General features: G+C 41.5%; 1 protein-coding gene across 1 annotated transcript; it reads left to right on the top strand.

The window, feature by feature from the left end:
* On the top strand, positions 1-27,735 carry fa2h (fatty acid 2-hydroxylase). Its single transcript, XM_041037747.1, has 8 exons — positions 1-43; positions 254-681; positions 20,643-20,774; positions 24,655-24,797; positions 25,925-26,025; positions 26,222-26,394; positions 26,729-26,981; positions 27,071-27,735. Exons 2-8 carry the CDS (start codon positions 400-402, stop codon positions 27,136-27,138), a joined length of 1,152 nt encoding a protein of 383 aa, XP_040893681.1. The 5' UTR covers positions 1-43; positions 254-399; the 3' UTR covers positions 27,139-27,735.

Here is a 27,735-nt window from a genome sequence, read left to right as displayed (position 1 = left end):
CCTCTATCGTCCTACGTAAAGCTTTTCTTTTCTCCGTGTCAAGGTGAATAATTGTTCTAGAAAACGTAAATTCTTTGTTTTTAAAACAAGAATAACCGTCCAGGGAGATTTTTTTTTCTCACACGTGTAAAGATTTTAAACAAACTTTGGCCGCTGTAACGGTAACACCCTGGAATCCCAGGGTCTTCTCCGTGGTTGTGAACGCCTCACAGACCCCGCCCCTCTCGCCTCTGTCCTCTCGTGACCACTTCAGAGTTTTAGAACCGCTGGGTGTAAACGGCGGAGCTGAAGTTTCAGTCCACAAGTCTGGTCGACGGCCCTGTGAGGAGGTCTCTCTCTGCACCCCTCCCTGTATTCAGTTTTCGGTTCAGGTGGACGCTCCGCATCTCCACTGTCAGGATGTCTCCGTCCACGTCCCCCAGGTTCTTCACGGAGAGGGAGGTGGCCTGCCACTGCACCAAGGACTCCTGCTGGGTGCTGCAGGGGACCAGGGTGTATGACGTGACCGCCTTCCTGCGGAGGCATCCGGGCGGCGAGGCGCTGATTCTGCGCCGGGCGGGCAAGGACGTGAGCCAGGAGATGGAGGGACCCCCACACCGGCACTCGGAGAACGCCCGCCGGTGGATGGAGCAGTACTACATCGGGGAGCTGGACAGGGACAGCGGCACCGACGAGGCACAGGTGTGTAACTGACCCACACCTAGCTAAGGCTGACATCACTTGCCAAACAATAACTTAAGGCAAAGATACCGGAGAAGAAAAACCTGTTGCTTAGCTGAGGGTCGTCAGGGTGTCTGTCTCTGCCGACTGTTGGACACAGACAGTGTCTTCATTTTTAAACAAGATTACACAGACTAGCTCACCGTTATGTTGAAAGTTCTGTCATTTTTGGAATCTGTCTCCTGCTTTGGGAGGTTTTCCCACGCCCTACAGGTGTAGACAGAAACAATGGCCTGAAGACAAGGCTGTGGCTCCTTGGGGATGAGAGCGGTTTTCCATTATGTAAACAAAATTACACAATTTTAAAATCTTTTTCTCATATATATATATATATACACACACTCTCTCTCTCTCTCTCTCTCTGTCTGGAAGTTTCTAGTATGTTTGACACTCACGTCACTTGTCGAGCAACGGCACGTGTGTTTGAAATATTAACGGCTCTCCTAACGTCTCTGTGAAACGGTCAGAGGAGGAGACATGTCCCCCCCTCTGAGCTGAGCCTGCGGCGCTGAAGATCGCGCACGGCCGTGGCGTATCCTGGGTCAGTAGGTTTGGAAGTGTTTCTCGGTTGAGAGCAGGTGCAGCGACTTTGCCAAACTCTTTCAAGTAATAGTTTTTTAGGCTTTAGGTTAGAAGGCCCATAGGGACTTGTTGGCTCAGTGAGTAACAGGCGAATAATTGTGTCTCTCTTGACTTTACTGGGCGTTTTCTGCGAGGCAGCGAGAGAAGGAACTCCCTGTCCTCCTCCTCCTCCTCCTCCTGGATAGTATTGATTATAGGGGAGGGAGTGAGGACTTAGTGGAAAAAGACACACAGGGAGTTGGAGGAGTGGAGCAGGGAAGAGTGTACAGGTGATAGTGTGGACCTGAGGGCTTGGGGTAGGGTGGGTGTGGGGAGTCAGTGGTGTTAATGAATGATTCAACAGGTGTGTGTGTGTGTGAGAGAGAGAGAGAGAGAGAGGGAGAGAGGGTGGGACAAGAGACAAAAAACTGGTTTGTCTTGTCCCACTATGCACGGAGGGGACTGCAAACAGGAGAGATTTGAGGGAAACTGAAAACTTTCCATCACTTGTTGTCCGATCAATCCCCACCCAATTCAGCTCTCACCTGTCCCTGTTTCTTCCCTGTGTGTAGACGGAGAAACAGAGAGACTTTGCATAAATCTCTTGAACACAGAGTTGACATTTACATGGCTTGCCCACTCTCATGTGTGACCGCGTGTCTGTTCTGTCTGTCCCGCGGTTATTTTTATTTTCACACAATTACAATTAAAGACGTTCTTCTCTCACAGTTAGCGTTGTCAACATGGTTTGACAGTGAGTGTAGCCTACACGTATTTTCACACATGCTATTTGCAGTTTGAGAAGTTGGTGTTTTTTGTTTTTCTTTTTAGCTGTTATCATCACAACATCCAGGCAAAGTTATTTGCACTTCTTCCTTTTCTTGTTTCAAGTTCAACTTCAGCTTTTGAACACTGAGGTCAGCGTGTCGCAGGGTGTATCAGAGGACAACCATGGAGTAAAACACTGATATTAGCAAACATGTTGAAAATTGGTTATTAACATAACATCATCATCACATTATTTTACTGAAAGATGATAAATGATGCTGTTGATATATAACTCAGCCCTACTGAGGAAATCACACCCCAGCTCTGAGGTGTGAAGTGTTACAGTAGAGCTCTTGAGGCTCAGGTCGGCCCACTGACTGAGTCTCCAGGACTCTGAGTCACTAGGACATTCCAGCTGTCAATGAAATATCGCCCCTGCATAATTTGTCCTCCAGGTATGGCTGGAACATATAATGCTCACTCTTTCCTCTCACTTTCTCCTGTCACTTAAGCACCTTGGTCTAATAGCAAATGTCAAACGTAGCCCACATTTTGTTCTTTAATCATTAGCCTGCTGGCTTTAAATGACCTTTTCACCAAGTAGCCAAATGCCAGAGCAGTAACAAGATAAATCACCTTCAAGTCACACACTGACTTCAAGGGGAATTTGGTTGTGCTCGGACTGCATCCAACAGAATTAATTAATTACAGAGGTAATATCATCATGTCAGATTTTGTAGAACAAATGGAAGTTTAACTTTTGTTTTGTGGTTTATAAATAATAACTTGGTTATTATATATTCATTCTGTTGTTCCCTCATGGACCAGCTGACAGTGGGACTTGTTGGCAATGTTATCAGACGTCACATAGTTTGCGCTGGAGGCACAAATCTTGGCCCGTGCTGAGTCACTTTATGTTCAGATTACAGGATTGTTGTGATGTGTCACCAATACGGTGCCTTTAATGTCATGAGGAAGAGGCACTTGATTCTTGTCGGAATACAGTTTCACTTTCTATTATGGCCGAAAACAAGCTCCCCACGTGTAAATGTTGGTGTGTGTGTGTGTGTGTAGATGTTGTAGGACTGCAACTAGTGATCATTTTTGTTGTAGGTGAATCTGCAGATTATATTCTCATTTGATGAATGTGATTGTTACAGTTTTCTACAGCCCAGCTTGTCAGTGGTCAGTTTCTCTGATCAGCATACTGTGATATTTGACAAAGAAAACCAGCATCTTAAGAAGCTGGAGTTAGGGAGTATTTGGTGTTTTTCTTGAAAAATAACCAAAATATAATAAATCGATTATCAAAATCTTTCTAAAGTAGACGATACGCATGTGTAGTTTGATCTGTGCTTTGTAATGATTTGGCCTTTTTAGCAGAAACGCCTGATGGTCACATTATTGTTATAATAGCCAAACTACAGCCATAGTATAATACTGCTCTGGCCATTGCCCCTTTAAACCATATTTAAAGGGGCAACATGCTCAGACCAATCTTTTGCCTGTTTTGCTATTCAAATTTCAGGTGTAGATGGATGATAAAAAGCTAATGTGGTCTTTTCGAAACAGCAGGGGCCAGAGCAAGCCATAATAATGTAGCACCCTAGTCCCATTCTTTAAGGGAAGACCTGTCACCCAAAGGGTTAAGCCCTAACAAGCAGAGGGAGATGCAGTCTACGGTTTTCAGTGTCTTAGGGGAAGCTGCCCTCCAGTGCTCTGCCACACAGGACAAAATGTTTGAACTGACTATAAGCATGGTATCTAGAGAGCTTGGTAGACAAACAAATTACATAGCTTATACAACACTCTGAGGTTGCCCGAGAAGGAGATTAAGGGGGAGATTAGAAGATGGTATAGAAGTACATGTAAGTAGTCAGCATGCACATGTCCTTTACTGAAAAAGGGAATCTGGCATTTTTCTGTTCATTATTTCTTTGTTTGAATTTATCTTCCGGCTCAAGATTTTGCCTGCTCTCCTAAACAAGTAACAAGGGCCATGATTTCCCAAATGCATCGCTTAAATTTTTTTTTTACCAATGGTCAAAAATTAGTGTCTTTTTGGAAGTGCCACTTGAGGTGCTATTCGAATCAATCCATGCCTCAGATTTTTGGTGTATTCTCATTTTCTTCTTTTCCTGCTAAGTACTGCATTAACCACAGCTGCAGAACCCTCGAACACAACGTTGTGTGTTCTTATTGATTGTTCATTTTCATTTTTAGATAGCACTCATAACCTAAAACAGGATGTGATCTCACACTGCAGACCTTAGTGGTATACCAGAGAAGAGGGTCTACTGGAAATGAATCTGCAGGAGCTGAAAGGGGACAAGACTGTAGCTTCTAGAGTGTGTGTGTGTGTGTGTTTGTGGGTGAAGGGCTTACATGTATGTGTGTTTGGGAGCAGGTTTACAATCAAACAGAGGTGCTGTTTACACCGTCAACAAATCAAACTGGTTTGTATTAGATGCTGATTACTTCTGTTCGGAAACGGTGTTTGTAGGTGCTTTACCCCAGTGAAAAAACAGAAATTGGCACAGTTTTCCCTTAACAGACCAAGTTTAATATATAAATTATTGCTCATCTGTTTTCTCTGTCACTTATGTCCCTTCCTTTTATGTTACGTCATGTGGTATTTGTGTTAAAGACACCTGGTTTGTGCTAGGACTTCACAGTATGACCTTGTGTACAAGAAATTATACATTCCTTGTATAATGTGCTCTGGCACCTATTGTTTTGAAAGCCACCTTGATTCAACACACAAATAAAAGAATGAGACCTAAGGAAATGCAGATGTAGTAAATAGAAAACCCAAGGGAAAGTCATCACAGTAGAAGATACACTGTGGTCCAGAGTTGATCAGCAGGACTGGAATTAGACAGATCAATACCTGCTCTCTCTACATATATTGTACAAAATAATATGGGACAGCCTACAAAACAGTATAGGAGATCTGTCTGTGCAAGTTCTCATTCATCCAGGTCAGGTGGGTGACAGCAGGTGTCTTAGACCAGCCCCTCTGTTCAGTGATGGATGTTCGGTTTTGACATAGATGTCCATCTACGTCAAAACCGAACATCACGTTTTTTTTTTAGAGCCTCCATATCTGGTATGGGCCCACGTCTTTCAAACTCCACAGCCCAGTTTATATCACTGTCTGTCTGTTAAAATTTTGTTGTGAACAAGCTGAGACAAACCTGACGACAAAATGATGAGGTGCTGAGGGTTATTTTTTTCAAACTTGACGAAGCTCTTCCAAAGCCACAGGGGGACCCCGTACTGTACAAGTGTTTTTGTAGGCTGAGCAGTGGTCCCGCTGATTTCTAAACTGCTCTTCATGATTAAAATCGTTGCTGTTCCCTTTTTATCAAGCAAGAAAATACAAATAGAGCTCCTTATCAGTTGGCATTTAGCAAAGTATTCAGGTTGGGATCAGGGACAAAAAAGATTTAAAATATGGACAGGAGAGGTGCAGTGTAAAAGAACCACAGACATGAATGAGACGAAAATTTCAGTATAGTACTGAAGCTGTTTAAGGTGTTTTGACAATATTGGTCCTAAAGTAAAAAAATTCACGTGGAGTCTGTCATGAAATGTACCTCCAGCAGCGAGCTATCTGTCCAAGCCCCAGATTAATGGCATGTGCAGACATTTTTCATTGTAGCTGTAGTAAAGACGGAACTGCTTATCCCCTTAATCAGCGTGTCACTAATGGGTGCACCTTTGTTTGCTCTGTGTTTCTGCTTTTGAGATGGAATTGAACCAGCATGGTTTATCTGCCTCTGAACATGTTGTGGAAATACCCTGTTCAACACTCACTGACACTGTCTTCCACTTTCTCTGGGTCGCTTTGTCTCTCTGTCTCTTTCCATACGTGGTGGACTTGGAATCTAAACAAATTCAACAGGGGCAAAGGGCAGAGGCAGTCGAATGTATGCACCAATGTATGGGAGAATGTAGCTGGGTAGTCATGAACTTGGGAGGATAGTACACATATTGTTCAATGAGTGAATTACAAATAAGTGAGTGTGCGTGAATGAATGAATGAACAACAGAGATAGGATGGAAAAGCTCAGCTGAATTGGAACAGATGGCAGAGATTGGAAGTGAGTAGAGCAGTTTTTAAAAAATAGAATAAAAGAGACGGACATTAAACAGTTAAGCATTTTAATAAACAGAAATATGAATTTGAAGCCAAATCTAGCACAGAGATAAAAAAAAAAGGAAAACAGTGTAATAAGAGTCGGAGCTGGTAGAGCAGAGCGGTCATGGTGCTGGGTGCTGATAAGTTTGTGGATGGAATGCTGCAGGGCGAGCGGGTCGTACTGGCGGAGCGCTGGAATGCAGACTTTCATCTGCATGGATCTTTCTCTGCTCAATGATGTGATTGTCTTTCATCAGAGGGCACAGGGAGAAGGTGGGTGGGGGGGTCAGAGGAGGGATTTAGTAGAATGTTAACATTAAGTTCAATATTCTGTTCAACACCTGCTAAGTACCAAATGTTGGCACAGTTTAGACTTGGCAGCATGCTAGAGTCATTAAACGGTGTTATTTATTAAAGACTTTGTCCCTGCAGGTAAATATAGACTCTCACTAAATATGAGATAATCGCATCAAAGCAAATTCATGGCACAGTATTTACTAATATCCTGGTCAGTGCTTTGTCCGTTACCTTTCAGCTCCACTGTGTCTCCAGTGGCCGTGTCATTTCCCGACAAGCTGTTCAGGTGAACCACCTCTTTTACAACTCATAAGAGCTGCTCTGAGTTTGTCACCGTGGTGATACATTACCCGGCACATTGTTTATCTTTGCTACCATAGAGACTGCCGACGCGGCAATTAGCACTCGGGTGCGGGCCTCAGGTGGCTCCCGTCATCGCCACGGAAACACCTGGAAAAGAGAGAGGGCGAGGCGGAGGGAAACTAGATGGACAGTCAGAGGGGATGGAGATGAGCATATGCTTGAAAGGTGCAATTGATTTGGGCAAAGGTCTCACTGGGGTGCTGCTGAAGCCGGCCGTTCATATTTTCTCATTCTCGTTGTTTGTGTTGAGCCAGAGGGGGTAATTTTTACCTCCAGTTCATTTTCCGGTGGTATTGTTCATCGGCCTGTTGTGATCCCACAGGGTGTGTGCTTGGCTTGAGAGGAATGTTCATAGAGAAAAGAACAGACAAGAGTATGTAAGACTGAATTTCAGCTTAACTTCCTTAAAATATTATATCTTGTTCATCCTGTATTACAGAACAACTTTTGTGATAAATAAGGGTGGGGGGGGCTTTTGTACATAATAAATATTACAGTTAAATAAAAAATATTTTCAAATCAAAACTACACATGAAAGATACAATTACATTGTGTAAAGGAGGTGGGCTAGTGCTTTGTATGTGTGCTTGTAGTCTGCGATATCGGTCTGTAAAATTCCTCCCTTCTTTCATTTGTTCATTCACCCCACCTTGTTCTTTATTCCATCTGTCCATCATGGTGGGGCTGTGTGTATACAGTATTTGCGGCTGCAATAGGTTGGCTCAAAGCCCAGGGGGGAAACCCAACAAACAAACACACACACACACACACTCAGAGGTGTGTTGTTGCAGAAAAACAAACGGTTGTAAGGCGTGGGGAGGAGAAGACAAGATTCTCAGACGGTCTCAGACGAGGGGGGAGGAGATGGAAATAAAGGCAGCCCGAAGACGTTCAGCAGAACTATAGGGGTTGTGTGTCCTGCTGTGGATATTTTACATACAGTATAACATGGCTGCTGGTCAAACTCTGGCTAAGGTCTTTAGATGAAGCTTTGTCTTTTTAAGAGACGCATGAACTTTTGTGCATGTCCTCTCCCTGTGAAACTTCTCAGCGTCTGGTGAAGAGAGTCAGCTGACAGTGATGCACAGTTGGAACTGGAAGCAAGAAAAATATGAGAGTGTGTGTGTGTGTGTGTGTGTGTGTGTGTGTGTGTGTGTGTGTGTGTGTGTATAGACCTGGGGAACTAGCTCCTGTCTTTGGCTCCCTGCTAAAAATAAAAAGGAAAGCTGTTACTGTCGCAGTAACAACAACAGTCCATCCCTCTGTTGGTCTGGGGAAAGTGCAGATGGCGATAGTTGGTTTCAGACTGTACATTGTCAGTTTTAATATCGTACAGGTAAAATTTAATATAATTAGCGCTTGTAAATTTTAGCCCTGTACTGTAAATGGGAGTAGAGATATGTCATCACCTTGCATCATCTATATCCACCGCTGTTGTGATTTTAAAATGCAGAACAACGAAAAAAAAGCCTCTTCTTTATAGTCACAGATGCGTAATAAAAATTCTGTTAATACATCCATGACTCTAGAGGTGCAAGGTAGGAAGAACTATTTTGCTTTTGGTTTCTGGGTCATTTGTTGACCTATAACACTGTGTTCTGTTAACAAATTCACCAGCAAAGTGTTTTGAACTTGCTTTGGCATGTCCGACTGGCCTCATGGGTCTATATTATGTTTCTATATTAAGTAACATGGAGGATATTGTAAAAAGAGCACCGTCACGGTTACAGTCACACCATTCTTGTGCATATGTATTTGTCTCTTACTGGCCACGGTACGTAAAGGAAACAAGGACAGGCTGTTTAGCAGACCTATGCAGGAGAAACTGTTCTTTCTGTGTTGAATTCCTGTGGGTGCTCAGTGAGGTTAATTCATTATTAATTGCCCCTTTACACTGAGTGGTTGATCTTGAAGTCTTTCAAATCAGAGGTCAGTTTTACTGAGTATCTTGCTTTATGTCAGTTTTCATCAATGAAAAAAAAAATAAATTAAAATGTGTTCAGAATGTAGGAGCATTGTTTATATGGCACTTAGCTCACCGGCTACTGTCTGTATGGTAACGTGACACCTTCTGCACAAACTGGGTAGCTACACAAAGCCTCAGATTCTTCTACACACACACACACACACACACACACACACACACACACACACACACACACACACACACACACTCACACACAAAAACAAGTACAGAGAGAGAGAGAAAGAGAGAGCGAGCAAGGCTGGAATCTTGAGTCCTGGTCCTGGTCATTCAGGTCTGACTGGTTTTTGTAGTTAGTGGGACACGATTGATTTTGTTATCTATATTAACATAATGCCTGAACCTGAACCCTAAAACTGAGTCTTAACCCTCAGACAGCCATTTAAACATGTGGGGTCCAGCATTTTGTTTCCCGCAGAGTATTTTTTGGGGGGGGCTTCTGGTGACAGGAATCCACCTGTTATCACTATAATCCATCTTTTCCATCCTCATTTCTCTGGTCGTGTCCTTGTGTTAAATAACAGTCACACACCTACACTGGGTGTGTCCTTTTCTGCTTGGATTGGATTTCTCTGATACCAGATTGATTCAGAGTCGAACTAAAGGCTTTGGCAGTCAAACAGCAGCGCCACTGTAACACAACATGGATATGACTTGTATTGTGGATGGGTTGCACCGTAGGAGACACGAGTATGACTATTTGTCGTGCATCCTTTGTATATCTGAGGTATTGTTTACACTCTGTTATTTACCTTGTGAAAGAGATAGATGACAGAAGGGTTTGTATATGGACTATGCCAGCTGGCACATCTATTACAAATTTGTCAGGCCAGTGAACAGGAGGTGATTGTCGTGCTGAAATCGTGTGTGTATATTCTGTTATTTACCTTGTGACAGTGAATGACATTTGCTTTGAGGAGAAAGTTTGCGCTGGAAATGGTTTTCTTAGATGAGATTATAAATTTGTCAAGCGTTACGGAAAAGGAGAACGTTACCGAGGCTCTCTGCAACCTGCTTCATACTGTCTCCGCTGTCAACAGCCTCAGCAGGCACTGGAAAAATAGGTGGGGGGGGGGGGGGGGGGGGGGTTTAATTGAAAAATTACTTTACCAGAACCTGTGATAGCTATTCATGTGATAATCATAACAACCATTGCACTCTGCTCTCTGTGACCCGCTAAGACATCTACACACGCTGCAGCCCGCACATGTCACCAGACCATAGGTTTGGCCTCATTGATCCTAATCCGGGCGAGTGGTTGGCTAATTTGGGAGCGGTGAAATATTTTAGCTTTGTGCAAATGTGCTGTTGTGCAATGACATGAATACCAGATGGAGATATGATTATGTCTGTGGCTGAGTATAAGGAAAGGAAAGGTGTGTGTGTGTGTGTGTTTCTATCTGTGCCTCATCGAGCTGAGTGTGAGCCATGAGAGCGTTCAACCTTTACACACAATCATGTGATCTTCCTGCTGACACCGATGTCATTGTTATCAAATCTGGATAGCACAGCATGGCAGTAATGTATAATTGAGTAACAAATTAACAGTGTGATCTCAAGTTTTCATGCCTGTGGTGTTCTTGATTTAGCTTTTTTTTTTTCCCCCACTACCTCTAACTGACACATGGAGCTGCTTAATGTAGTAAATCTTTATGCCTGTTATCAGTGTATTTGGCTATCAGCACTTTCATCAGTGTTTTAGTAAGAGCTGATAAGACTGAACACAAAATATGTAGAGGTTGGTTCCAACCAGATCATGTCTTAAACCTAGATGAGATAATCAAGCCTTCCTATTGTATTGACTCATGGTTTTAAGGATTTAATATGTCAAATAGATTTGTAACAGACTTCAGTCAGTCACTACTGATGGATTAGTAAATAAACAGTTTTCTGTTTGATTTTTCTGTAAAATGTATGACTGATCGATGTATAACACGTGTGTGTGTGTGTCTGTGTGTGTGTGTGTGTGTCATGGCCTTTAGAGTGTTATCGAACTTTCCTCGGTGTTACTGAACTTTAACCCTGCTCTTTCCACATGCATCCTGCCAGGGAACCGCTGCTGACACACCCTGACAAATATGCACAGCATAATTTTACATAACGAGATAATAGCAGATGTAAAAGCGTTATTTTAATGATAACTACTGACACATCAGGGGTTTTTTTTATCAGTTTTACGCATGTTTCACTCCTTTGTCCTCCCCTAACACATCCTAACACATTGCATCCCACGTGGGTCATGCATAGTGAATCATAAGATATGTGTGTTAGTGTATGTGGGCTCCTCCGTCCCCTCCCTTCATTGACAAAGCGACAAAATGAACACTCTCTGTTAATGCATCTTATTGTAGATGTATGGATAGTTTTGGCACACCAGACCTGCCTGCAGTGAAACTGATGGTCCACTTATGATTACACAAGTTTGGAGTATGTAACCCCTTATCATGAAAGGACAGAGTGAATGCATATCAATACGTGTGAGACTAAATGTTTTTGGTGTTGAGCCAGCGTCACTCTTTCAAAGGAGTCATATCAGTAGAGGAGTAATAAACCGCGTCAGCCTCCTCAGGTTGACTGACTGACCGACCCTTCTCATCTGCTATGTAACCGGAGACCAGAGGGTTTATGAAAGCTTTTCCTAGCACCAGGGTCACCTGCTGCTGCCTTTGTATGTTTACTAAAATCCAAGAGGAATCCTGAACTGTACTGCTTTAGTCTGTTTGCAGCATTGATTGTTATGCAGAAGGTAACCAGGATTAAAGTTATTCAGTAGTGGTAATTAACCAGAAATGCTGGTTTTGGCACACAATGCAGGGACAATGTTGGGCAAATAGAATTTGTAACTGAGACAAAATTAGTGTCTGTATGGGAGATGTTCTTTGGATTACAAATATTGTTTGATTTTAGGGAAATAAAGGTCAGAGTTAAGCGACTGCCTCGTTTCAGCCTGTGCACCAGTCGTCATTCTTTGATCACTAAATCTCAACGCCACAAACCAACCACGACCAAGTCTGCTTACATAGTGGCAGCCCAGAGGGCAACACCAGCTCAACCTTTGCCCTACACACCATTTCTCCACCCTTAGTCCCCTATGACGAGTCATAAACAGCACAGTAAAACAGTGCAATGAAGGAAAGACACACACACAAGAGAAAGTAATCGCAGTTATGGAGGTGGAATAAAATCTGCTTAATTCAAACTTATTCATGTTAATTGTTCAGGGAGTAAAATGATTCACAGTGTAACCTGCAATCATCAGTTATAAGTCAGTGTTTTCAGTGAGGTAGTTGTGTTTGTGCTGTGCATAATTTAGATAATACGTTTGCTGTATTTTAGATTATATAGACATATATACATACATATATGTATATTTTACATTGTATTATATTGAAATCTGAAAAAAATAAATTGGTTGTTTTAATTGGCTGACTGTTGTTAATCATAAAGGCTTGAGGCACAATGAAGGGATCCTGGATGATGTTTATGCTTATAACTAAAACACAAGTTTGATATTTAGTGGATGACGAAGGCGTTACACTGAAATGCTGATTCACAGATGAAAACGTTGCATAAGGTCCTTCCCTGTAGTTAAGGCCCCATTTGCACTTATCATTTCGAGTTTGCCCGTCCTCTAGATTAACACAGAATCCTCCAGAGCCTGTGGGGCAACCTCGGGCAGTTCTTATAAAACCCGTTAGCTACCCCACTTGGTCCCGGGGCTGAGCTTGCTCTTGCCTTCGTGACCACGTGGGTCTGGGAGTTTGCAGCACTGTCGGGTGACTATGGAGCGGTGTCTCACCAGGTGTAGTTCCTGAGTACTCTGTCACTTGCACCGTCTGCATGCATTTCATCTTGCCCTGGTGGATCTTCAGGCCACACAGGTTCTTACACACCTTGCCACAAACTCATTCTGTAGTCACTGTCACATTTCTGTATCCGTGTGTCAGTGTCCTTCGGTCCATCTGAATGAGATCCTCTTCCATGAATTAACTGCAACTGCAGTCTGGATCACTGCCCATATTTAGCTGCTTCTTTGTACGTGTCCTTAACTGTTGAAGCACCAACTGGTTGTCCGTCATACTAGCCTAAATTGTCACGTCTCGGGGACCTTTTGTCTCATTGTGATCAGAACCAAACTGTCCCTTGTTGTCCTCTGCCCTCAAAATTTTGCTTTATTCCTCTTCACAACATTCATTTAACTCATCCACCCTCATTGTCTTCCCTCCTCCTCCTCTTCTCCCTGCAGAGACTGAGCATAGTTTCTGTGTTGTGATGGTACCAGGGCACATCGCCACCTCACTCTAACCATCTCCTTTGTTTTTTGTCTGTCTCTCTTTTATATTTGTCGTCCTACAGGGACAGAGCCCTCTTATGTTATACTTCTTAAGCTTCTTCTCTTCTGTAAAATAAGATTATTTGGTCTCCCTGCATGTTTTAACAGGGCAATTTGAAGTGTTTTCATTTAATTGTGATATATATCGCAGTATTGATTCAGAAGTGTGCTAACCTGGTAATAATCTTAAGCTCTTTTTTGCAGTTTTAAATGTAATTTGTGACTGAATATTGTGTAAGGCCATTGCATGCTTTAACCACACTATGATAAGGCATGACGAAAGGTCTCAGAAGTGTCTCTCCTCAGTATAATGCAGTCAATTGGTGTCATTCTTGACATGACAATGAGCTGGCATGGGGCGAGAGCAATGTCAACAGCACAGGCATACCACCCATTGTCTCAGCTCAGCCCTGAGGAGTGTACACAAGCACTCCTGGATAGACAGAAAAACAAATGAAGGCCAACTCTGAGTTACTGAACTCTCTCCTCCTGCTCTCAGTGTTTACTTAACAACATGCAATTTAACTTCCATTAATTTGTTCTTTATCCCTCTGGCTTTACATTTAGGCTATAGTATAGAAGATGTGTTAGAGCAGGTGACTGAAACCGAGCTGACAGCAGCACGAAAGCTAGACTGAAAGAAAAAGACAGTGAGATGGAGACTAGTGTGAGCAAGAGAGGACAGGGGAATGGGGGTTACCTAAGTCCTCACCTCCCTTGGACACTGTTGATAGGTTGCCATGGCAGTCTTTACCTGAGTTACGACACCTTTAGTTACCTTTATACAACATGCAAGCGGTGTCACAGAACAGCTGTAGTGCTCAGTTTAACCAAATCTAATGGAAATCACCATAGATTTAACACAAGCATTAATGATTTAAATGACATTATGAATACACGGTCCTGCTTAGAAAACACAAAATAACATTTACTGTGAAATCCAACATAGTTTGTGTCCAACTCATGATTTCATTTTTTGATTGTAAATTTTGAGACTGTAATTTGTGGAGTTACACCTATCAAGCAACCATCATTTTAAGAATACTTCAGTTAGTGTTCAGTTTTTCAGTCTGATTCAAAAAATACAAACTCCCATAGTCTGTTTGAGACTGCTGTTCCTGTTTGGTTATGCAATTGTTATGTTCAGCATATGTCATCACAGATTTTTTGATATGATGGTTCAGTTGGGCCGACTTTAGAGCTGTTACTCTGTTACTCAAAGGTTAATGCTCTTCATCGTGTTTCTCTGAACTTGCTCTCATCCTGGCAGTTAAAGGCTAAAGGCAGCAGCACCGCTAACACAAATGTGGCTATTTTGCATGATTATGTATTTTACGGCTAATACTTAGGCCTTATTTGGTCTTATTTGAATGAATAACTTACTTGTATTGCTGTTTTACTTACTTAAACATGTTTTACTTACTTAAACATTTCAGTACACCTTCCACCATCATGCGTTCCTCTTTTGTACAAATATTGACTTCCTGCCAACAGATTGTCAAGTATCAGGTGTGCTATTTAAAACAAAAAAAAATCACAGAAATCACTTGTTACACAAATCACAACAAACGCTGTGTTATTATAAACTATACTTTTATAGACATACATCATCTTGGAGGGTGAGAGAGACCTAAACCAAACAGTGCACCTTGGTTTTTCTGCCATATCACGGTCTTTTATATTGTTCAAAGGTGAAGTTGTATAACTATAAATGAAAATTCTCACTAAGGCCGTTGTTGAATTACTTCCTGACTTGGTGATTCCTGGCCAGGTTTGTGACTGCATCAAAACTTTGGTGCCACAATAGGTGAATAGATTGATGAACACCATGTACCCATGGTGCTGTGGCTTTGAATTTTCCTAATGAGATTTGTTTCTTTTCAGCCAACTCACCTTTGTACGAGCCACTACAAACTAAAAATAATCTCTGTGTAAATAATATGTAAAGCTTAATCAGATGCTGAAAGTTCATGTGCACCTAGTTATTGTATGCTACAGAGGTGGCCTTTGCCAGCTGCCACATGATACCTTCAAAGGTAGATGCAAAGCCTTAATGGCTTTAGGGGTTGACACGTTTTTAGTGTCTGTGTTTGTTATCTTGAAATGTGAAGATTGCTCCCGGTTTAGTTAAGGTTTAGCACCAGTTAAACCTTCTGTAGTCAAACTTTTACATCAGCTAGTAAAATCAGCAGACTTTTCTCTCCTAAAGTGTAATTGCAAAAAGGGTGAAAGACTAAAATCGTGAAGCAAGAGTTTGCCCTAAGCTACCAGGAGTGGTTCAATAGCAGACGCTGCCACGTTTGAATTCCTCATACATGGTAAACAGGAGAATTCCTGTCCTGACCTCAAAATTGTCTGTATAGCCAGCGAACAATACATAGTCCTATCATTGTAGCTGGTGGTATTTGCTCTGTTAGGGGGGGGATATGTCACATTCCTTCCATAACTATCAGGTTATGGGAGACTTGTGCCACAGTTGCTAGTCTGTTGGTTCGGACCAGACGGAACTGCCTTTGTTGAGAATTGATGAAGTACTGGTTCGTAGTCTGTCCTTCCTCGGATCACTTTCAGTAGGTGTCACTGCCGACCAGGATCACCTCATCTGCCTTGCAGTCATCTGTCATCTGGCCGTACAAATTTTGCATTCGCGTTGACTACAAGAACTGACTGTTCACCTACTGTCTAATATATCCCACCCTTGACATGGGACATTTTTCTGAGGTAATTTGCGTGGTCATAGAGTGGTTATAATGTTTTGGCTCGTCTGTGTGCGGTATACCAATGTATTGTTTCAATTCATTGTTTAGTCCATAAAATATAAAAGATGGAAAAAATTGCTCTCACACGTTCCCGGAGATCATTGTGTCACACTTCAATTGTTTATTTTGTCTCAAAATAGTGTAACCCCTAACCCCTAACCCAAAACCCAAAGGAGTTCAGTTTATGTTCATATAGAGAAAAGCTGCAGATCTTTGTGTGCAGAAGCTGAAACCAAATGTTTGCAATTTAATTCTGGAAAGATAAAGAGGAGATTAAACAATATTTTGTACAAGTTACTATCAAATGTTTTGGGGATGTGACTCTGCTAGAGCCTCCGTGAATCAGCAGATTCAACCGATCTGTCCTTTCAAAGTTCTGCTTTCAGTGCATTGCATTTTTGAAGAATGTTAATGTGACTGCAGTTGACCGCACCAGCAACAAAAGAGATCAGGTCTCATTCTTAGATATGGCTCAATAATCCACATGACAGAAGTCGGGCAGTCTTTTTTTCGTTTCACGCTTTATGTTCCTCTTCTCAGAACCTGCTGACACAGTCTGTTCCCTTTAGCTAAGTCATGCAGCATCAACAAACACACAGACGCACACAAACTCGCAGGTAACTATTGGTGGATTAAACATCAATAATAAATCTATTGTCAAAATTATAAACTCTATTCAACTGTTTCATCGTTACCGACTATTGCTGTTAATTAGGTAGTACGTGATATTCATTACAGTTAAATTGATTGGAGCACAGATTTTCAGAAAACCACCACTGAAATTTGTGAGGCTAATTAACAAACATGACTGTTTCTTAGTTTTTAAAAAAACAGTTTATGTCCATGGAGAATCAGTGGGGTTTGTTTGTAAATGAAACTTGCTGTTTCGGAGGATTATTGTATGGAAAAAACAGGAGTAACGTCCTCACTGTAAGCCACTAGGTCAGAATCAGATGAGATCGACAGTAACTGCTCTAACTCTGAACTGGCAGCTTCACCACATGAAGAACTTTAAAAACTGGAGCATTGTCAATTGGAGTTTTCCTTCTATTAATACCTCTACAGATACTTATCAATACTGACATGAATACTGATGCTTTTCTCATTTTTATTGTAATGTAAAATGAACCTTAAAAGCCAAAGTTTATTTAAAGGACTAAGCAAAGTATTGTGTATTGTTTTTTTCCTGCGCTCTCCTAATGGATTGATATGATCCATGTGATTGCAGGTCCTGTTTACGTGTTTGTTTCCATCGTCAGCTCCTTGGAGAGTAAGCCTCCGTGTTGCGCAGTGGGCATGATGTGCTTTACGAGTGCATTATGCAACGGAGGGTGCATATTTGGGGTGTGTGTGCCGTCTGTGTTTAAAAAAAAGTGGTATGTGAATGCTTGTACATATTTGTCGAGACGAAATCGTGAGGTGAGCGTTTGCTTTGCCTGTTTGACAAACGCATTGACCGTGACTTGAATATGAAGTAGGAAGTATATTAAAATGTTGGCAGGTATTGACACATCCGTGGCGAGGCTTTGCTGTGGAATCAGAGCAGCTACGTTAGCGGATCTGAGGTTCTGTGGAGAAAGAGCATTTTTATCAGGTTCTCTGATTCACATTCTGAATTATGTTTCATACGTTTCTGTTTCACCTGTCAATGTGACATCAGGTTAGTAAAACTTTGCATGATATGACACTCACAGGAAACATTTTAATTTACCAGATTTCATAATACAGCGTGATTAGCACATTCCAGAAACACAGTGAAGGTGCTGAAGGATTCAGGATCATCATACTCGTCACTGCCCTGTGTCACCAAATAATGATAAGCTGCTCCTCCTCTTTCCATTAAAACCTGGTGGGATGTTCTTATTCCCAGTGCTGACCACCCCCCCCCCCCCCCCCCCCGCTTCAAACACACCACACCTGCAGACTTCATTCATGGCACAGAGCTCCGGTCACCTTAAACTTCAGAATCACACATTGGTCACAGGCTCACGTAGGCCATGGCTGCTTACTGCTGATAGAGAGGGTGTGTCAGCTTATTGCTTTCACCAACATAAAACTATCACGCTGCTTGTTTTGGTGTGTGTGTGTGTATATATGTGTGGGCGAGCCTAAAGCATCTGAGTATGAGAAGAGGCCAGTTAAACAGAAAGTGTGTGTTGCAGTGCTACCCTAGTTTGTGTTACTAAGTCTGATTGTTTTGATATCAGGTCTGAATCACCATGTGCAGTATCACCCATAACAACACTAAACAAAAGCATTTTACTGACCGTACAGCGGATACTGGTATTGGTCACCCTCAGGATTTTGTGCAGTAACATGTATACAAATATGGTTATTAATAACTGTGGATACCAGATAAAGCACTAAAGGTAATTCTTGGCAGCAAGACACAAGATTGCTACCTGCTAAAGGGTTTAGCTTGTAAGTGTCTGGATTTGTCATTTTATTTGAGAGTGTATTGTATTTCCTCTTAACCAGTAAACAAACCATTAGTGAAAAACAAAGACATAAAGGAAAATTATTATTATTATTGGTAGTAGTAGTAGTAGTAGTAATGATAGTACATAGAAGTAAACAAAGTTCTTCCTGTCAGTATTCTAGAGGCCTGGTAATACAAGATCACTATGATTCTTCCAATAAAAACTGGATTAAAGAAGTATTGATCTCATATTACTGGACGTCAGAGTTCAGAGTGAATTACAACATCAAAGCTATTCTTCTAAGAAGGACGGGACAGGTTAATGGTCCCTTTGTTTCCTTTTTCTTTTTTTTTTTTCTTTTTCTTTTTAGCACAGTGTGATAATGGAGGGTGTAACATTGCCTCTGCAGGTGTTGAATTGCCAAGGTGATGTCAGTAACAAACCATAGGGGACATGTGTGCATGTGTGTTGCATTTTATGTCCATGTGTGTCTGAACCCAGCCAGCTGATAAATATTTCACTTGACTGGCGGGAACTGACAGTCAGTGGCAGACTCAACAGACGAGCAGCAGCAGCCAGTTGCAGATCAGAGAGGGGAGATGATTATGACTTTCCTAACACTGAATTTGTGTATTCAGTACTTAGTCACAAATGAAGGGGATTCAGACAAAGGGATGTTTCACTGTTTCCTGTACTGCAGTATGATGGTGGTAAAAATACAAGCAAGAATCTAGCTGCACTGCCACTCAGCGTGGGTTAGAATAATTCTTCCAATTCAAACATCATCATTTCGTTTCACAGTAAAAAGTATATGTATGTATATTTATGGCCACTTTTCAAACTACTCTCGCAGCATAACCCACTTCTCCCCTGTCTGTTCACCTGTACAGTTACCCAGAGCAGTGACAAAGTGTGTGTTAAGTCATATTTTGTTGAACTGGTAAGTGGAATCAGTGGAATGGGCAGGTTTTCTGAGAGAAACTGCGTGACCTTAGTAAACCATTGTAATTGACAATGAGTTTCGCACAGCCACTGTTGTTTGTGGAGGACGGTACTGGCAGTTTAAATAACCACCTTCCTAACCTACATGGAATTACTGTTTAATGCTGAAATGGTATATTTTAAATGGAGTATTGTTTTAGTGGAGCTCATGAGAACAGCAAGCGTTCGCTCAAGTTGAACCGTTTTCAGTACAAGCAGACGTGTATGGTGCCGTATTTAGTTTGTGGCCAGCAGAGTTCAGACTTTAATTTTTAATTTTGGACCATAATCTATTAGAAAAAATGATTTTGCACATTTTGTTGTAAAACATTTAAGAAATTTCTAACACAGATCTCAAACTATTTTTAAAATATTGAGGGACTTGAGTTTAACTGAATGATATCGAATGGACACCACACAAAACACCATGTTGTGTCCTTATTTATATTTCACTCTTACTGTGGAAATCAGTAAGGAAATCTGATTAGGACAACAGTCAGTGAATATTTCACCTTTTGTACAAACAGTGAAGGAGAAATAACGGACTGCACCTTTTTTTTCCTCATATTTCACAATATTGCCCACATGTTCTTCTTTCCAGCTCTAACCCATGTTGCTGAGTGCAGGCCGGCCATAGCCTGTAGGATCATGTAGATTTTACAGGCCACAGTTACAGTGTGGACTATGTGGATTCTGTCATTTCAGCTATAAAAAAAAAGTTACAGGTGCTGTTGTTTAGGTGCATTTGAGAAACCTGCAACAAAATCATTAAACACACAAGCCAACAGCGTGTCAGACTAATGACTGATGAGTGTTTAGTGCTGAATAAAGTACAGCCCACACACCTGTGGAAGTGGTGACGGAGACAGGACAACTGTAGGTGTTTTTCAGCCATACAAAGGTGTTCAAAGGTTGAGGATTGTAAATGTAAAGTGTTATGGTATATACATCACATGAGGCCAAAGCCATTTAGTATGTAACATAGTGATGAGGCTGTTACATTCAAAGAGCAAAGGACAGTTATACTGGAAATAATGTACTGTGAAACTTGCATTACAGTATAAATGTTCATCTTTTACAAATTACAGTTTGAAACAATTAATTCAAAGTATTATCTGGGGTGTATTGTATTTCCTCTTCACCAGTAAACATTAGCTAAAAATAAAGAAATCAAACAAACAGACATGATTACTAATCTAATCTCCTGTCTGTCTGGGAGAAAGGAGACATCTCCCTGTTCCTCTCAACAGCCTGATCATCAGTTTACCTTTCTCTTGTTAATCATGTCCATTTTTGTCTTGTTTTTCTTCAGACTCTGAGAGAGAGGACAAGGGCCAGTGAAAAGACAGAAGGAAAGACAGCAGAGGAGACGACAGACAGGAAGGTGAAAGAGGAGGATGAGAACTCCCCGTACAACCGCTGCAGCTCTGTGGACCTGGATAAGGTTTGTGTGTGAGTGTGTTTGTGTGTGTGTGTGTGTGTGTGTGTGTGTGTGTGTGTGTGTGTGTGTGTGTGTGTGTAGCTGGTGATGGGGGTAGATGCAGAGTGAACGGTCATCAGGTTATTCACCCTGCCTCCCTCCAAAAATGTCCTTGTTTGTTAGTACATCTTTAAAGTTCTCACACTGCTAGAAACGAGCATCTAAAACATGCAGAGACACACAGACATGTTAAAGATGATAATTTCCGACCTGACTGAACCAGGTCAGTATGTCTTACCACACAGTTTATGGTCAGACCATACACTGACCCCGCAGAGAAGTGAGTTCCCTGTCTATCCTCGTGAACAGTTTGACTTTGTAAGTGTAGAGATCTCATACATTCATTCATTCATCCATTCATTTAAATCATGCCCATGTGATTGAGCAAATTGACAAGTGTTTTTCCACCATCTGCAGTGTTATCAGCATACCAGGTCCTCACACAGCACAATGTGATGACCGAGTTAACCAGTCCGTCTTGTTCACTCTGTTGCCAGGCATCAGTGTATTGAGTAAGATTCACATATCTTCACTGTTTTTTCATTGCAAAACCAGACGTTAACCGGCCCGTAACTCTTAACAGCGTTTCTGTCTCTACAGCTACACCAAGTCGCCGAGTCATTCCAATAAAACTGACGGTTTAACCCCCCGTACTGCTTCGGGGGTCATTTTTGCCTCAGATGCTCCCATCAGAGCTCCACTGTGGTTTGATTTCAGTAACCAAGTCTATGTGCCAGACACATGGGGTGTTTGTTTGAGTCACCACACTCGTCTCTACTGGTTAAAAAAATAAATAAATAAATAAATAAAAATAACAGGAGCAACTTCATTCTCATCATAAAAATGTTTCATGTTTTTATGAACTGTTAAACTGTAATTTAATTGTAATTATTGTGTAGAGACAATTATTCACACCAAATGATTGGAATGGTGATCTGATCTGATCTGATCACTTAAGTGCTTTAGCTCAGTGTGTTGCTTCATGTGAAGTCACCTTGTTCAGTTAAACCTTATTTTTTATACTGTTGTATTGTTGTAACAGTTCACTTGTTATGGACCGACTGTGTGGAGGCGAACTGGTAAAGCAGTATTTAGACGCTCACCTGTTGTTTCAAATGAAGCCACATGAAGTTTCCACAACAGCGTGCGTGTGCGTGTGCGTGGGCATGAGTGAGTTATCACAGGAAAGTGAAGCATGCTTCCACACGTACATGTGGCCCAGTTTCTTTTGTGGCGTCTTGACCTGGTAACTTTAGATACGTAAACCAGGATCTTTATCTTTGTTCTTATGAGCAAACTTCACCTGCCACATTTTAAAAAAGCATTAGCATGACTGACATTTGGTGATATTCATAGCAAACATTAATGTTTATTAGGAAGATCGACAAATGTCTGATAGCGATTCATATAACATGTTTCACAATGGTTTCGACGCCATGTTTTCTTCAGTTTACTTTTTGCTTGCTAGCTAGAGCGTAGTTTAAAGACGTGTACAGATTACCTGTGTGATGTTTGTCATGTGAAGTGGTCGTGACTTACTTTTTAAGCTCAGTCATTTTCTTCAGGACAGTGGATGCTGGATTTTAAAGTGACTTTTTCCACCTTGTTTCAAAGAATCATCCCTCGTGTGCGGGAAGTTCCTGCACTAGTCACAAGTGTGATTATCCTCACCATGTGACAGGCAATTTCACTTCTTTTTTTTTTTTCTCAATATGAGACTAAACATCTTATTTATTTATTTTAAATTCAGTCTGATAAATGACGGAGGTTAAGTTATTTGGCAAGCAAGTGATGCGGGTGCCAAGCGGGTGCTTGCGTTTTCTGTTTGACAGATTTGAACAAGAATACCAGGGTTTGTTGACAGTTGCGACTTGTCCAGTATGAATATCTGGCAATAGCTCTTAAGGTCCCAGCTGATCTTGGTGCAGTTGTAGTTTAATGCTCATTTTACTTTTTCCATTTTTGATTTTGTCCACGTTTAAGAAGGCAATGCTAAAGCAGTGGAGTACTCCTATGTATTTTTCAGTTATTGTTTTTTTTTTTTTGTTGTAGCTAGATACATGTAGTGTACAGATTTACCTTCTATCAGCACAAAAGCAGAGTGCACTGTTTTAATCACTTTGTTTGGTGTGAACGGAGCTAAGAAAGGACAGAGTTCAGTGTCTGTGTGAATGAATGTATTTACGTGATGCTTGTTGTGGAAGCGGAGATGTAAAACATAACGGCTACACATTGTGTGGTGGCGCACAGATGTAGAGGAGCTGCATCGATCTCATTTGGCGGCGTATACATATCTGTATCTGTATTTATTATGTTAATATTGGCAGTGTGTAGGTCTTTGCCTACACTGACATTTTCCCAAAATAAACAATATAAAACTAACTACAGGATCCAAGTTAAAAAAAAAATGACCATGGTTTATTTATGCTCTGCCAAATCACAGCAGACTGTTACAGGAGAAGCCTGGTTGTATTATTGGAAAGCAGCTGTAGGCACAGGTGAATTTAGAGACTATAACATAGCAAAGATTGGAAGTGATTAAAAACATTTTTTTTAAAGTCTTCGGAGCACAGCTGAAGGCAAATCATGTTTCTGGAGCAGAAGGAGAAAAAGAAGTTGAGATAGTGAGCCTTGGACCTTGATCCCTCGACTGTAAAGCCCACCCTCAGACCACTAGGTTATCATCAGATACACGTTGCAGGAGGAATTTTTCACTGAGTAAATGTCTTCTTCAGGGACAGCCAAGTGCAGTTGCGTCCTCATAAAAACAATTAATTTTAAAAGACAAGATAAGGTGGTCATATTTTCAGGCCAATCAATATGTGATCCTCCGTTAACTGTACAATTCACATCTTACAATCAATAAAGACAGTTAGCTGTCTATAGCCTTAGTTTCCACCCCTTTCAGTGACAGACTTAAAGAGGTGGAAACTAACTTTAATCCTCTAAATCACAAAGACAACACAGGTTTACAGCCCAACAATAGCAAACACTGGTCATTGCTTGAGTGAAAATAAAGGCGATTAATGATATTTTGGGATGTGAAAGCAATTACAGAAAGAATCTGGTCACGGCTCCTCTATATTTTTGGCAGTATAATACCATCATGGTATGTGATACACACATTATCACCTGGGCGGCAACCTATAATTGCTTGTAAATCAACCTCAGGTGATTGTGTCAGTGCGTGCCTGACACCAGTGTCTTCAGAGGGGAATCATAAGCGAGACACCATCACCTGAGCAACAGTCATCACTTCTTAAATAATCCGCATCGTTTAGAAACACAGAAGCTGGGATCATAGGATGCTGCAGAAGTAATGCAGCGGAAATTAAGATTGAAGTGTCAACTGTCTGCTTTAACCTGATGTGTTTAATGTGATCTTTTCTACTCTGAGTTTGGTTTTTTCATCATCCCCACGAGTTTCTCAAGATTAGCTTTCCCACTCGCTTTCCTAACCTGAGACATTCCTGTGGATATTACAAAATTGACCACAGATCAGTTTGAAACTTGACTGTACTATGTTCACCCACACCGCAGCTGCATGTCTCACATGTAGCTTTAGGCATGAAGACCTTGTAAAAGCTTGTAAAAGTAGTAAATCTTTAATTATTGCTGGCAGCAATTCAGCTACACCAAAGTAAACCTGCAAAAGCTCGCGCAGACACAAGCAAATATGCAGTGACTTCCTGGGCTGTGCAGCTCAACAGTTGTTAACTCTCTGCTGCCACCTGCTGGAGTAAACTCATTCTCCACTTCTCTTGAAACTCTCCTTCTCCAGCATGTTGATTATTACTCATATAGAAGACTTTGCACTGATTTGTTGTTGTTCATATCTTCACAGGATTTGGTGGACTGGGGGAAGCCCCTGGCGTGGCAGGTAGGCCACCTCGCAGAGAAATACGATGCCTGGGTTCACCAGCCCGTTGACAGACCAATTAGACTGTTCGGAAACCCGTTCCTGGAGGCCAGCACCAAGACTTCCTGGTAAGACAGGACACCTTTTTTGTGTTGTTTAAGACACTATAAGAAAATGTTGCTGTTTTTGGTTAAACGAATAATGTAGAAGATAACATAATCATGATGTATATCCACTCATAAATATGTTTTGCAGACTTACAAACAAAACAGGCATGTTTTCACTGCGTGTAACAGACGTGTGATTACAACACTACCTCACTGCAATATGCATGATGTATATAATTAGTATTGTTGTATTTCATGTGCAATTATCAGATTATAAAAAAGTAAGATCATAAATGTATAACATGAAGTCTGAATGCTCTCCAAATACATTGTTTGTATCTTTAAGGTTGATAAAAATGTGTTGAATGCTTTTCTTTCCTCATAAAACATTTGTAAATCTGATTTTTCAAGCATTTTAACTTGAGCACTGTTTACATCTATGTTGACTTGATATCAGTCTTCTTCTTACGTGCCTTTGTTGGCCTATCTTGGCGTATTACCTTCGGCAGTAGATCAGTGGAATAGTGTGAACCCATTGGCAGGACTGTGATTGGAGTCACCTGTGTGCTTGTGTGTCCTTGTGCATGTGCATGAGATAAACAAAACAGGGATCCACTTCAGCTTCATAGTGCTAATTAAGGTCCACAGGGTGCCTTTAAGACATTAACAAGGAAAAACAGAGAGGGAAAAAAAACCCACATAAACAGAATTTTATGGAAATTAACTGAAACTGCTCCAATTTCCACAGAAAACTGTGAAAATAGTTCCCCAACCACTCGTAGTAACAAGCTGTTTCAGAAAATGGGCTTTCAGGGCCTTTAAGCCAATGAAGTGCAGCAGTTTTTCTTGTCTACGATCAAAGAGCTGCAGCTTGAGACTGGCTGACTATGTTATTAGATCTATTGATTGAACACAATAAAGTCAGTAAGTTATTCCTCAGCCTTGATCACCTGCATATAGTCGTACACACTCACACTCTACTGAGAGGTAGTTTCACTGTCAGTTGTCTCAGCTAGTTTGAGGTCTCTGCTCCTTGTATGTCTCGGATTCTTCCTATAAAAACAACATCTAAGACATTTTTATTAGAAGATATAGAGTGTTAGTGTTTTTAAAGTTGTTTAAGGATCTGATCTGGTCTCTTGCTACAGGTACTGGGTACCAGTGGTGTGGCTTCCTATTGTGTTTTATCTCAGTTGGTACTGCTACACCACCCTGGCCAAGGGCACCACAAGGATAGTCATCACTTCAGGTAACACACACCTGCCACCTTATGCACTGCACACACACACACACACACACACGCATCAGAGACTCTTGCACGCTTCGCATTCTCATCCTCATTTGCATATGCTCACAGACATACAGTACAGAGTACCTGTATTTGTTTTCATCAATTTCATCTCCAGTCAGTGTGTGTTTATGTCTATGTCAACATCTGTTCCCAGACTTCTCTGTCCCGATCCATAAATACGTATTCCCGCTGCTCTTTTTGATGGGCTGGTTCTTGTGGTCGTTCATCGAGTACTGCATTCATCGCTTTGTCTTTCACATGAAACCGCCAGCCCATAATTACTACCTCATCACGCTACACTTCCTCCTGCACGGACAGCACCACAAGGTACAAACACACCACCGCCGAGGCCGGGGCAGGTCTAATGATCATAAAACCGGTTTAATCATGAAACTCATATTGGTTTTATTATGTTGTTCTTTATGGCACTAAACAGAGCTTATCATTAATGATATTCCACATGTAGATTCAGTTTGTCATGAACTTTTCTAAACTGAATGCCTATTGAGTGTGACTCGTGGCTCTCTTTAAAACAAACATGACTCTTAGCTTTTGAAAAGCATAAAAAAATATATGCAACAATGTGAACTTGTGTTAATGAATTCAGTTTTTTCTACAGTCTTATGTCTCAGTGCATGACACAGACTTCTTTTCTCCACAGTCTCCGTTTGACGGCTCTCGGCTGGTCTTCCCGCCCGGCCTGGCCTCCATAGTGGTCGGAAGTTTCTATGCAATCCTCTACAACACGCTCCCAGAGATCCTTGGGACATCTGTGTTTGTCGGAGGACTGTGTGGCTACGTCGTGTACGATATGATCCACTACTACCTTCACTACGGCTCGCCAAAGAGAGGCTCGTATATGTACAGCCTGAAGGCCTACCACGTCAAACACCACTTTGAACACCAGAGAGCAGGTGAGCACTGAGGAACACATGAAACTTTTGGGTTTGATTTTTCTTTCTTCCTTTTTTTTTTTGCGATCAATCTTTATTTTTCTCTCCAGGTTTTGGAATCACCTCCACGTTCTGGGACCACCCCTTCAACACAGTCATCCCTGATGAGAAATTCTAACGCAGAGGTGGCTCTCCTGAAGGGCCACGGGACTTGTCAGCCTCCTTCTTTAGTAACCAGGCCACTTGCCTTCGCCACCCTGACACCATTATTTCAGTCTCTGCAGCCATAGCTTCCACAACCAAGGAGGAAGATCCACTTCTGAAGACTCCTGGGCCACTGCAACTAATCCATCCTTGTACACGTATCACCCTGCTTTTTCATATCAGCCATCAACGCATTATTTTCTTCTGCTTCGTTATCTGCGTGTGTGTGTGTGTGTGTCAGCCAGTTTGCACTACTTCCTCACTGCAGTGATATCTGCACAGTTGTAAGACCTGTCTGTGTCATTTTTTATAACTAAACCAATACGCTTTCTCACTGCACTGACCTCAGGAGGTGGACCATAGAGAGGAAGAGAGGGACACACAGACACACACACACAAACAGACATATAATCCAAACTTGTTCATTTGTGTCTTATGTTTCATTTTCAAGGTTTATCTGTAGAATACAGACCATGTTCAAAATCATACCAAGAAACTAAAAAAAACAAAAAAAAAAAAACAAACTCAAAACACAAGCTGGTTTTCCTGGTTTCTAAACATTTGCCAACAG

Source organism: Toxotes jaculatrix, chromosome 5 (assembly GCF_017976425.1).
Source record: "Toxotes jaculatrix isolate fToxJac2 chromosome 5, fToxJac2.pri, whole genome shotgun sequence".
NCBI classification, from domain to species: Eukaryota; Metazoa; Chordata; class Actinopteri; family Toxotidae; genus Toxotes; species Toxotes jaculatrix.
The sequence above is the reverse complement of the archived record's forward strand: the minus strand, read 5'-3'. Positions and strand labels throughout refer to the sequence as shown.